Source organism: Herpailurus yagouaroundi, unplaced genomic scaffold (assembly GCF_014898765.1).
Source record: "Herpailurus yagouaroundi ecotype Mexico unplaced genomic scaffold, PumYag 189, whole genome shotgun sequence".
NCBI lineage: Eukaryota > Metazoa > Chordata > Mammalia > Carnivora > Felidae > Herpailurus > Herpailurus yagouaroundi.
This window is the reverse complement of record NW_024412420.1, coordinates 1,176,600-1,190,078: the sequence shown is the minus strand read 5'-3', so window position 1 is coordinate 1,190,078 and position 13,479 is coordinate 1,176,600. Positions and strand designations below refer to the sequence as shown.

Below are 13,479 nucleotides of genomic sequence, written 5' to 3'. Positions count from 1 at the left end.
AAAGGAAACAAAATACTTTATACCAAAACCTTTGACATTTCCAAAGGACAGATATGAGAGTTATAACACTCTTAAAATTCATGAATAGCACCATAGCTAGTAACACATGCCATAAAACGCAGCATATACTAGATATAAAATTTTGAGCAACCCCCTTACGATCCTTAATGAAAGTTACTTTATATATGACAAGAAGCAGAGGAAAACAAAGCTGTGTTCAAACGTGTGGGCCAGAGGCTTAGCTAGGATCACTACCATCTGAGTTACCTCCATAAAATTACCAATTAGTATGTGAGAATCAATTAGTTTCATCAAAACTGAAATTTACTACATATAATTTCAAGTTGCTTAGGAATGATAAATCTACAAATACAGAGTCTATTTCCAGCTGTCTTAGATTAATACTATTAACATAAAAATACCTGTATGACTAGAAGATCTGAGAGCCTAGGCAACATAGAGGAATAAAAACTTGTCATAGCAATACAAACATGCATTTTTGGCAAATTCATTCATTCAATGAGTATTTGGTGAATATTAATCATGCCATCAGTATTATTTTAGGAACAGGCAGAAACGAAACATGAAATGTAAGGTGTACACGTGGATATATGGTATAGCAGGTGCACATTCCTGGCTGATGCAAAAGAAAAGTGTGAAAATGAGTGCAATAGGTAATAAAAGCTCAGAATGAGAAAATGGGGGAATGAATACATGGTCCACAGCAGATAGATCTTGTGGAGCTGTAACAGGAATTGGATGTGAATACAGTAACAGGATGTGTGCATATGCAGAGGAGCAAGAAGTGCTCTTTAAGCACAGAACTGGAACAAGAAGACCGTTGGATTGATGACTAAGCATGGCAAATGCAGGGCATCTTGAGGAGCATGATTTGGCAGAAGCATAGAGTTCATAGTGGATACTGGTGGAAGAGAAGCAGTTGGTAAGCGCCATGGACAGGTTATAGAAGCCTAAAATACCAAGTACAGACTTCAGAAAAAGAGTAGTTATTGAAAGCTCAGTTTAAACTTACGTGTATTTGTTGTGTGAGTAAAAGAAATGGGAGACAGGTGAAGGACAATGCATTTGATTCAGCATTGGAAGATGGAAGCTAGAAATACTGATATACAAATACTGGTCACTGCTATTGTGGACAACATGTACCACCCAGCATTTGTTCTACCCCAGCTGATTTTGCTAAACCAGTCATGGTAATCTCATCATCTCATGGCAGAGATTAGTCAACTCCATGATGGGCAGGCCTAAGCAAATTTGGGCCAGTGGGAGAAGAGGAGCTGGTGTCTGGAAAAGATGTTTTCTGGTTCTTAAGAGAAAAGAAGCTAGACAGATATGATCAATTTATCCAAAGTAAAGCCCCCTCCTGGTCTAAATAGTTTAAGTGGGCTAATAAATTTCCCATTATTAATTCAATCTATATTGGGGTGTCTGGGGCGCCTGGGTGGCGCAGTTGGTTAAGCGTCCGACTTCAGCCAGGTCACGATCTCGCGGTCCGTGAGTTCGAGCCCCGCATCAGGCTCTGGGCTGATGGCTCAGAGCCTGGAGCCTGTTTCCGATTCTGTGTCTCCCTCTCTCTCTGCCCCTCCCCCGTTCCTGCTCTGTCTCTCTCTGTCCCAAAAATAAATAAATGTTGAAAAAAAAAATTTATATTGGGGTGTCTGAAAAATCCAGAGTTATGGGTGGGGTGTACATGGGGTTATAGATGAAAAACAAGGCTGGTCACGAATTGATGTGTTGAAGTTGGCAACAGATACATGGGGACTTATTCTATTATTTTCTTTAACTTTTAATATGGTTATATATGTTTGAAAATTTTCCATAATAAAAATGACAAAAATAAAAACAAACTGGTAGAGGTGATGGAAATGTCCTGGAATTAGATAGTGGGGATATTGCTCAAAATAGTGAATATACTAAAAACCACTGAATTATGCAGCAAATTTTATGTTATATGAATTATGTATCACTTAAAATAAAATAACATGAATAAGGTCTGAGGACCTAATGTATAACATGGTGACTATAATTGATAACACAGTGTTACATGAATGAAATCTGCTAAAAGAGGAGAACTTAGAGGTCCTCAAAAAAAATCACTATATATATATATATATATAGTGCCTATATATATATATAATATGCATATTAAATATATACACACACACTAAATATGTGAGCTGATGGATGTGTTAATTAAGCAGATGAAAAAATAAAATAATAAAGGAAAAGGAGCTATTCCTGAGTAGAAAACTAGACTTTGTATCTCAGCTTCTTTATGTGATCTATTTCTTAGGTCTCTGAATAAATATTTCATTCACCTTTTTTACAGTTTAAATCCCTCCCCCAAGTCAGAAGCTGCCATGAGTTTAAGCCATCCCTGATGTCCTTATGAATATGACAGTCAACTCAACACCTGCCTGTTCCCCACTTAGATCAGGATCTAGGGAGGCAGACTATCAGAGCACCACGTAATTCTTGGTGATACCTTATGGAGTGCAGGACAGGGTACCAGATGTTAAAGGATTAGGCTGTATCAAAAACATCTAAATAAGTTTTTACAATTCAAAGGACAAAATAAGGCTAACAGCCATGGTGTCATTGTACATAAGCCTAAAGAAACGTAGAAGAAATAGAGGTGAGGCACTAAGAGCAATAGTAAACAGGAATGAGGAGAATGTAAATAGTTGCATTTCTAGCTGGATGCTGGGCAGGAAATGGTACTAAACAGTCCACTTGCAACTGAAATGATGTAAGTCAAATCTGAATTTCCCATCAAAATTGTGTTCTAATGGAAGTTAAGGTTTTAACCAAGAGTCTATATGCTCATTATAAGAAAAAGGAAAGCCCCTAGGGAAAATTCTAGAAGGACTTCAGAAAAGTAGCTTTGTCTGAAGAAGCAAGTTAGAGAGCTCTTAGATGAAGGGCTCTGTCTGAGGTAAAGAGTAATTAAGCAAGCTGGAGGTCACAAAGCAGAGGAACAGAGCTGTCTATATAGGAAAGCTAGAGATGTGCTCCAAAGAAAAGGGACAGGGGTTTATTACAGCACCAGGTGACAGTCATCAGAAAAAAAAAAGAACTTGTGAATAGTTCAATAAAGAGAATATATATAGTTTTATGGGTCATCTATTTTAAATGCTTATTGTTATTATTATTATTATTATTATTATTATTTTTAAATTTATATCCAAATTAGTTAGCATATAGTGCAACAATGATTTCAGGAGTAGATTCCTTAGTGCCCCTTATCCATTTAGCCCATCCCCCCTCCCATAACCCTCAGTTTGTTCTCCATATTTATGAGTCTCTTCTGTTTTGTCACCCTCCCTGTTTTTATACTATTTTTGTTTCCCTTCCCTGTGTTCATCTGTTTTGTCTCTTAAAGTCCTCATATGAGTGAAGTCATATGATACTTGTCTTCCTCTGACTGACTAATTTCACTTAGCATAATACCCTCCAGTTCCATCCGCATAGTTGCAAATGGCAAGATTTTATTCTTTTTGATTGCCGAGTAATACTCCACTGTGTGTGTGTGTGTGTGTGTGTGTGTGTGTGTGTGTGTGTACCACATCTTCTTTATCCACTCATCCATCGATGGACATTTGGGCTCTTTCCATACTTTGGCTATTGTTGATAGTGCTGCTGTAAACATTTGGGGTGCATATGCCCCTTTGAAACAGCACACCTGTATCCCTTGGATAAATACCTAGTAGTGCAACTGCTAGGTCGTAGCGTAGTTTACATGCTTTATTATTAACATTAAAGTACATGAGTGACTTAGAAACATGAATAACTACACACTAAATCATTAAGTTGAGGACTGATGACTTCCTGAAAATGGACTGGCTATCTAAACCAGATCACATTTAATAGTTGGTACCGGTGAAAACTGGCGTTAACACTCAGTACTGCCACTATTGCCTAACATCTTGGGGGAAAAGTCCCACTTCTGAAAAGCTGAAGATCTGCTAGGTTAAAAAAAAAAATGTATAGAGGAAAGAAATAAAGTACAAAGCAAACAAAAAATTAAAACACTGAAAAAGGTATTACAGGAGGCATGTTCCATTATATGAATTACTCTTTTTTTTAATCTTTTAAATGTTTATTTATTTTTGATAGAGAGAGAGAGACAGACAGAGAGAGAGACAGAGAGAGAGAGAGGCAGAGAGAGAGGCAGAGAGAGAGGGAGACAAGGAATCTGAAGCAGTCTCCAGGCTCTGAGCTGTCAGCACAGAGCCCAATGTGGGGCTAAAACCCATGAACCGTAAGATCATAACCTGAGCTGAAGTCAGACACTTCACCGACTGAGCCACCCAGGTGCCCAACTCTTTTTTGTTTTTTTTTTTAAAGTTAGCTCTACACTCAATGTGGGGCTTGAACTCACAACCCTGATATCAAGTGTCGCATACTCTACCAACTGATCTAGCCAGGTGCCCCCCATGAATCACTCTTAAGGAAGAAACATTTGGGACTAATCTATCTCTGCAACACCTTTTGCATTGTTAGAAATGATACTGACAAAGAGATATATAAAAATATATTTCTAACATATGATTGGGACATATTTTTCCAGAATTTTTAAAGAGATTCAAGAAAAGTGTCTATTTTAGACTTAAATAAGATACATTACAGAACTTTTTATAAGAGAAGACAAGGAAAGGGAGATTACGTTTCATTAGACTAAGCCCTTCATTGTTATATCCTAATGTGTCAAGTCTGGGTGTAACAAATTAAATTGGTTAGCAAACCTGAGACCTAAAAAAGTCAAAAAGTTCTCCATTGCATTAAAAAAAAGATCTTTAATAATAAAAAGCATACTTGTAAACTTTGTACTATGACTCTTACAAGTGAGGGTCAGAGAATACCTATGAGGAATATATAGATACAATCAACTATAAGTGAATTTATATCAATTCTTTCTCATCCAAAAACTTTTTAAAGCCTAAAAGAGGGAATAAGCAGGATTTGGATGAAGGTTGGTTGAAAGATGAAGAAGCGTCAGTAAGATCAGGAAAGGAGGGTACCCTCAGACTTTAAGCAGTTAGAAATAGGAGGAAAGCAGCATGAGATTTTATTATTATTATTTTAATGTTGATTTATTATTTTGAGAGAGAGACAGAGCACAAGGGGGAGGGACACAGAGGGAGGGAGACACAGAATACGAAGCAGGCTCCAGGCTTTGAGCCATCAGTGCAGAGCTCAACATGGGGCTCACACTCATGGACCCCAAAATCATGACCTGAGCTGAAGCCAGATGCTTAACCAACTGAGCCACCCATGCGCCCCTGAGATTTTTTTTTTTTTTTAATGCACTGAATATTAGGTTTAGGAAAACACAATCTGAAATACAAATACTTACTGAATGTGAGGAGAACCCACATAAGATTCTCCACCAATAATAATGAATCACAAGCTACAGTGCATGTATTTTGCACCATTAGTAGTGTGCCAAAAGGACACAGTAAATTAGGTAAATGTAACCTAAGATGCTCATTACAAATGAATATATTAATCTACTTAAATCACTCCCCAGTTCTTATTTCTTACCTGAGACTGTTGAGATCAAGATCATCTGTATCAAAATCCAAAAGGGGCTGTGGAGTATCACTTGGACCATGAGACTGCAACACAGATGAACTAGATGATATGACTGTGGTTTGGCCTGAGGGGTGGATGGTTTTGAACTGGAACTGTGGCCCCATCCACAGACGTCTGTGGGGTCCAGTGTGCGTTACAATTTCTACCTGGAACAGATTAGAAATCATGATTTAACTGTATTATGACCTCCTTCAAAGAGCCTTTCATGATTCCCTCCATCTTGTCTCTGAACACCCTCTAAGAGAAGCCCATCTTAACCAAGTGGGAGAGGTAAGGGGCATCCACAATCAGAAGGCAATGGTAATCACAGCCTATATAAACATTCACTACCTCCCTGTACTGATTTTTACCACAATAAACAAAAAATTCATTTTGTGTGTGTGTGTGTGTGTGTGTGTGTGTGTGTGTATTTATATAGGTGTGAATCCACACACACACACATGCTCCCCCACATACAGAACACAAAGTCACGTGAGAGTAAAAGTACCAGTTGCCTGCCTCATATAACTAGCATCAACTCCCTAGGAAGTACCTTTTTTATTCATTCTAGACAGTACTTACCACTTTGTGGCCATGCACTGAATACTACACCTATCAATCCACAGATTAAAAGTAATTCCTTCACTGAGGATCAAGCTCATGACAAACTTGAAGTTGTTCTTGAACTATCCAAGGAAAAGAAAAGGTCTGAAATAATTTTCAACACCCAAAGCCAGTTTCTTTCTACAATTAAATATTATAATATTTACTATACTGCCCTCAAAATTCCCCTAAATCAACTTTTAAATAAATGAAAAGAGTATTATATATTTTCTCTCAGACTAGATTTGTCTTCAAAATACTGTTATTCAATTAGAATGTTTCCTCCACTACCGATAAGTGTGGCAAAATAGTAACACTAAAATGTTTACAAGTTTCATGCTCTATGGAGGGGATAGGGAATGGTGCCAATATTATAATAAAGACTTTAAAGATAATGCATAGAGTAGAAGATAAAACCTGAAAATAAACATATCAAATGATTTTATACATGAGCAACTTGACTAAGACACTAAATATGCAAACATTTGGTGAAAAACTACATCTCAATGTCTTTAATTGCTACATCCATGTCTGTATATACACTTCATAGAACTGACTTCCACATGCCGTATTTTTGCCCTGAGTTCATTTATATTTAATCACATTTCTCTGATTGCGGTGATTAATTCTTAACAAAACATAATTGAAAAGGTTCAGAGTGCAGCTCTGGGTTTGTTAAGTCCTAAAGGGCAAAAGCATCATGGTCTTGGAACAATATTCACATTCCCACTAATCACAGGGCGAAAACTACTCAGATTTAGGACAGTGATTTCTGATTCAAGTAGTTGTATTCCACAACACAAATTAGGCCACAGATAAAGCATTCTGTGTATTTTAAGCTCAAAACCATCCGTGTCACAGAGCCGAGAGGTAAACAGATGCCTATGCAATTTCACTGAGGCGATGGCCAGATGTTCCTATTCACTCTCCTGTTGTGTGCAGTACAAACATATTGTATATACTTTCACACTGACAGCACACATTACCCCTTTTTCTGATTGAAAAGTTGAAGTGAAGGACAGTGGGTTCTTTGCCAGCATTTTAGGTTTTTTTACTTCATCGTGGTATCTCCTCAAGGAAGGAGGCATCTCCATATGCCAGGAGCTGAAGTATCAACCCTTTATCCAAGGAGCTTCCTGTGAGTACTTTAGGTGTAATGAAATGTATGTTACCTAGAAACAGTTTGATTCTCTAACTTCCAGATTCCCTTTTGTTTTTTGGGGCTACCCTCCCTGAGAAAGCAGTGAAACTGCATGGGCCTCCACTGAGGCACCTGTCTGATGAAAAGCCTCTGGATTGGTAATCTGAGACAGGTCATTAACTTCACCAAATGATGTCAGACTTGAGGCAGACATAACAGCATTTGTAATGAAGTCATTTGTAATCTCATCATTTTGAAATCTGCCCAAGTATCTTTTATTTCAAAGCCCTTGAGATGAAGACAGCTTCACCTGGCAAAGGGAGAAAGGGTCAGCTGAAGCTGTCACAGGACTGCTTTGGAGACCACGGGAAGCAGTAGTACATGAGCTGAGGAAAAGAAACCCAGCTGGGCACAATCAGGACATGTGCAGATTAGAATGCTGAACTTTTCTAATCAAAGTATGGGCCCAATCTTCAGAAAATGTTGGCTCCACAAAACAAATCCCACAGATTGTTGAATGGTTGCACTTTCAACAAGGCCAATTCTTATTTTAACCCAAACAGTCCATCTAAAATCCAAGGTTCTAAGAGATATACATGGATTGTTTGAAAGAAATGCCTATTTTATACAGAGGGCTAATGTACACATACACATATGTATCTAATACATATAAAATATATGGATATACATCCCTGCAGCAGTACTTATAAGAAATTATTTTTTATTTGAAAATTTTTTAAATGTTTATTTATTTATTTTTGAGAGTGAGTGAGAGTGAGACAGAGTGCGAGTGGGGGAGCGGCAGAGAGAGAGGGAGACACAGAATCCGAAGTAAGCTGCAGGCTCTGAGCTGTCAGCATGGAGCCCAATGGAGGGCTCAAACTCACAATCTGAGAGATCATGACCTGAGCTGAAGTTGGATGCTCAACTAACAGTCACCCAGGAGCCCCCTATAAGAAATTCTTAATATGGAAAGACAACTGATTAATTCTTGGTGATCCTACAAAGAGTTCCAAATTCTGCCTATTTTCCTCTAAGGAAAATAATTTTTCAGTTCTTAGAATTCAGTAATAAAAACAGACAATGGATTTCTGTTCTCTTTCACTTTAGTAGGCCAAACATTTTACAGTTTTACCTGAGAAAGCCATTCTTCATCTTCCTGTCCACTATGGTCAGAAGCTAAACTGTCATAGGACCCATGCCGAGTAATGGGCCCAGGACTTCCAGGGGGAACCACTGTATGAGAAAGAAAACATATTTTAACAACTTTAACCCGTGCAGTGGAAAAATTAAAGTGGGCACGACCATCCTGGATATTGTGTTAATTTTTAAGATAAAATGCAACATTAAATGCACAAAGGCAATTTAAATAATTAATGAACAAGAAAGACTGAATTTTTTAGGACTAAGAAAGATCTCCAATTAAGAGTATACTTTAAAAAATATCTATACAAATTTCGTCATGACATATATTGGTGTAAAAGAAATAAACAACCAACTACATCTTAACAGCACAAGTACGTTAAGGAGCAGTGACAAATCCACTACACATGCACCAGTGTATTTCATAGCCTTCAGGATTTAGGACATTTCAATCACCTCCAATTAACAAAGAAATTAATTTGATGCAGTTCCTATAATTTGTGAAGGAATTTTTGAAACAAATGCCAAGATTCTTTAAGAGTCTATTTAATAGTTACATATAAATTACAAGGCATAAATATGCATTTTTAATTTAAAAACATTTTCAGTTCCTGAAACATTTCATTTATCCAAAGAAATATTTCATTTCCTTGGGCACTTCATTAGTTTCCCCAGTTCTTCAGTGGTGGAATATAGGCTGAAAACACAAAAAGCCTACTTTCTCACACAAAGAAGAACCTTTGCTTAGTCAAAGTGATAAAATTATTTAACAAACATTTGTTGAGTTCCTACTATAAACCAAATATTAACCCAATAAAAACTTAGCTTCTTTTTAAATATTTATTTGCTTATTTTTATTATAAGATAGCCTTTATTTTTTGGAATAATTTTAAATTCACAGCAAAACTGAGCAGAAGGCACAGTAATTTCTCATATACTCTCTGCTTCCATGTATGATTTTAATACTGAGAGAAATAAAACAGTGAAGTACTGGGGGAAATAGAAAAGGAAAAGTAGGGGGGGAAGGAGGGAGGAAAATAGGTGAGTATTAAAAAAGAAAAGAATTAGAAACAGAAAATTATCTCATAATGTCCATCACCCAGAGATACATTCCTTGGCTACATTCCTAAAAAGGAAATAAAAGGATATGAACATATTTAAATATCTCAAAGCTTATTAGGAGTTATACACTTTCAGGAGCACTGACTGAGAACACAAATCTCACTGCACTCTTGCCAGAACAAGGTATCTTGAAGAAATAAATCTTAGTGAAACAGATAACAGATGAAGTAGACCGAGTAGAAGAACGTTGGGCAAGCTGTAAAAGGATGCACACTCACAAAAATCTAACTTAACTTGGTGGCAGAGGACAAGTGGTACCTAAGCCATCAATTACCAGTCAGAGGGAAATAAATAGTATTCAAGTGTAAGATTTGCAGTGGCTAAAATGATTAGCTGCTATTTTTTCAAAATCATAGTTCTACTAGTGAGAGGCGTGTGGCCTTTGGCACAAAACACCAATGACCACCAAAGCATAACATCTGATTTCTTGCAATTCTAAATGATTACCATGAAGAAAAGAGTATCATAATAATTATCGAATTAATATGTAAGCATCCTCTTGGGAATAATTTTGGTGTATACTACAAAACTGTTAAGTACATTTATGTTTGCAAAAGGCTGAGTTGTTTCTAAACCATTTATTATCTTTTCAATAAATAAATTTTATATTAAATTCTTAATACAGAACAGAGCAGTGGATCCTTCAAACCCTCTACAAACAGTAGTCGAGAAGGTAACTAAGGACAAATATTTAAAGGTTAGGACAGCCTTTGAAAAGCAGTTGAGGGCAAAGAAGATTTTAAGGAGGTGAGGTAATAGGCCGTACAGATATATGAGAGGTAAGTGTTACAAAGAGAATATCAAGTACAAAAATTTTTTAAGTGAGAACATAAAGGAAAATTTTCAGTAATTATTAGGAGGCTAGCATGGTTGGGTGTGAGGAGGCAGGTTGAGAGTGGAAGATGAGTCAGTAAAACAAAGGGGGCAGAGAGGGACGACAAACCTAGGGATTTTTGTTTTTTAAAGATAAAGCTATGGTAATGTGATGGAAAGATATAAGAAAGTTGTAATGGGAAGTGAGAAATTGCACCCTTTTATAACTAACTAGTATTTGATGAGAATTTTTCCAAGAGTTTATGTTGCATTCTCTACATGCTGAGTCAAAGCTAGTACTTGTCACAGAATAAGCACTCAGTAAGTATTAGGTGAAGGGAGTTTGGGGTTCTGGACTAAGTAATGGCACCAGAATGGTTGGACATTTATTTATCCATTATCAAAATGGGATAAACTTTAAAAGAATATAGTGTCAGGGAGGGGGTAAGGAGTAGGACTGTAGATGAAAGATTAGTCATGAGTTCATCATTGTTGAAACTGGATGATAGGTACATGGAGCATCATTATTCTACTGTTTTCTAATTTTGTGTATGTTTGGCATTTCCCATAGCAAAAAGTTAAAAAAAAATAGGAAGAAAAAGAAAAAGAAGAATCCTCTTCTTCCTCCTCCCAACTGTCCTCTACTTTCCAAAGAAAGTGATAAAAATACCAAATATATATCTATAAAACATTAACCCTGAATCCTGAATTCTTAAATAGAGATTGTAAGAAGTGTTCCATTACCTTACATTCACTAAAAAAAAGTTTTCCAATAGATCTGAAGCATTCAGAAGATTCACAATATAAAATACAAGTCTGGTGGGATGATATTTTCAGTATCAAATAAATATCCTTCCCTTTCTCTCACTTTTCTTTGTGTTTAAAAAATTTTCCCTAATCCAGGTCAGAAGAACAGTCACGTTCACTACCTTAAGGAAGCAATGACCCACGAAGTCACAATGAAAAAAGAATTCAAAATGTTGACCCTGGGACAAGAAAAAAAAAAATTTAAGTATGATAATAAAGAGGGCACCTTTTGGGATGAGCACTGGGTGTTGTATGGAAACCAATTTGACAATAAATTTCATATTAAAAAAAAAAAGAGTAAAGCTTCCATGTTCTCTAACCAGCCCATTATTAGGAAAGATTGAGATTTGAGCAAGAGTGCCATAAAAGGGATAAAAAGAGAGTCCAGTCCCCAAGGAAGGGTAAAAAATGGCAGAATCCCGAGAGTTTTAGGGATAAAACATCTGTGAAAAATCATATCTTTATCCTTGAGTAGAGTTCAGGGGAAGTAGCAAGAGATTCCACACGGTGCAAGAGAAAAGGAGGTATGCACATAGTGTGTCTACACAACCAAGTCTATGATAACCTCTCCAAGTTCCCCATGGATCAGGTGAGAATAATATTTAGTATGTGTCCAAGAGTAATATGGATGAGATCCAGAGAACTGACAGGTATTTAGAAGGCTTGGAAGTGGAAACACGGATGAATGCTGCAGAGACCTATCTGAACCAGTAACCAACGATCAGGCAGGGAACTGGAACAGCCCAGTGGTCATGCTAATGATAAAATGTCTCCAATTCTCCTATCTCATATCTTTGCACTCTGAAAGCCCTATAGAATTTAGATGCAATTTTGGAGGGGGTATAATTGACTGAGATTAATTTTTTCCACATACGTTAGAAAGAAGGCACAAAAGAGAATTACAGGAAGGCAGTTTTTTTATAGAAAAAAATTAAGCTCTGTATCTCACAAGCCTAAGTTTAATGGACCAACATACACACCTTCTATATAAAGAAAAATGTTTAGTATCTTCTGTATTTGCCAACTGTTCTTAGATAATTAATAAACTTGGGGTGGGAAAAGACTATGGAATTTTGAAATAAAAATCTCTGCCATGTTCCTTCCCTACCTTTAGAATAGTAATTTAAGACAAACCTATCCATCTAACTAAAAAGGATACACTACCAATTTACTTTAGAGAATACAACTTCAAAAGTACTGCCTCTACACACAGGCATGTGGTAAGTATAGATCAACAAGCAAGAGCAGGATGAGCAGATCATTATGAGGTAACTGTGAGCCAGACTTTGTTTATATTGTGTTCTCAGGAAAGCAGATCATGCTTCTAGTGAGTAAATAAATGCTAAAAAAAATCACGACGTGTATTTTGCTGTCTTAAGTGATATATGGGTGTGTGTATGTGTACATATGTGTGTGTTTCTATGTACATATTTATATATTTTAATATGTGTTTATATGCAAAGCAAAAACAAATCTGCTGCAGGGCCGACCTTTGCAAATTAGTCCTGTTAATCTAAACCCAAAAACCTTCCAAGTCAGTAGAACAACATGAGTAAAATTATGAACAGAAAGATTAAATGCTCCTTTGATAACAACCCTAAGTCTGAATCCCACATAACAAAATTCTCAATGTTATAAAGTGGTAAATGTCAATTCATAATATAACTTCTCAAATATATAAATACTTTGCATAAGTTCTCTGGTTTTCAATTTTTAGATGTCTTCTGCCCTGTAACACAAGGATCAAACAGTACAGAATTTTTACAAATTATCTATACAAAATACAGTATTTCTGCGTTAGAGATAGTTAAAAGTATTGCTTTAGATTCTGTTAAACTATAAATACAAAGCAGTAAGTGATTCAAATAATAACTAAGTGAAAGTTATAAACATTGTGTTAAAAGACATCTAAAGACACTCGTAAGTCTTCTTGTTAACATTGAGTAATAGAATGAATATAGACTATTACTTGTAGGTTAGGGTATGTAGGATTGAATCAAGGTTCCAAAAATGAGTTCTAGTCCTGGAGAAATTTAAACTTCTTGACATTTCAGGGTGTTTTTGCCAAAACAATAACAGTATATCCTCAATTCCAAGGAATCAAATTCTTTCTAAAATATGCTAAAAGTAACAGCTAGATCTCAGTAATCTAGATTCACCTACAAAATATCCAGTCTTCCAATTAGAAGGTTGAAGATAAGTCTTCACCATTAATATATTGAACATATTAGGGCAGGTAATTAATTTTCTTAGTGTAT

General features: G+C 36.3%; 1 protein-coding gene across 1 annotated transcript in view; it reads right to left on the bottom strand.

Annotated features, from left to right (window-relative positions):
* BCAS3 (BCAS3 microtubule associated cell migration factor) overlaps nucleotides 1-13,479 on the bottom strand; it is a 632,238-nt gene that overhangs the window by 265,928 nt on the left and 352,831 nt on the right. The window contains exons 23-24 of the mRNA XM_040497881.1: nucleotides 8,472-8,572; nucleotides 5,563-5,759 (exon numbers count right to left, since the gene is read on the bottom strand). Of these exons, the coding sequence (XP_040353815.1) occupies nucleotides 5,563-5,759; nucleotides 8,472-8,572 (298 nt within the window). The remainder of the gene's footprint in view (nucleotides 1-5,562; nucleotides 5,760-8,471; nucleotides 8,573-13,479) is intronic.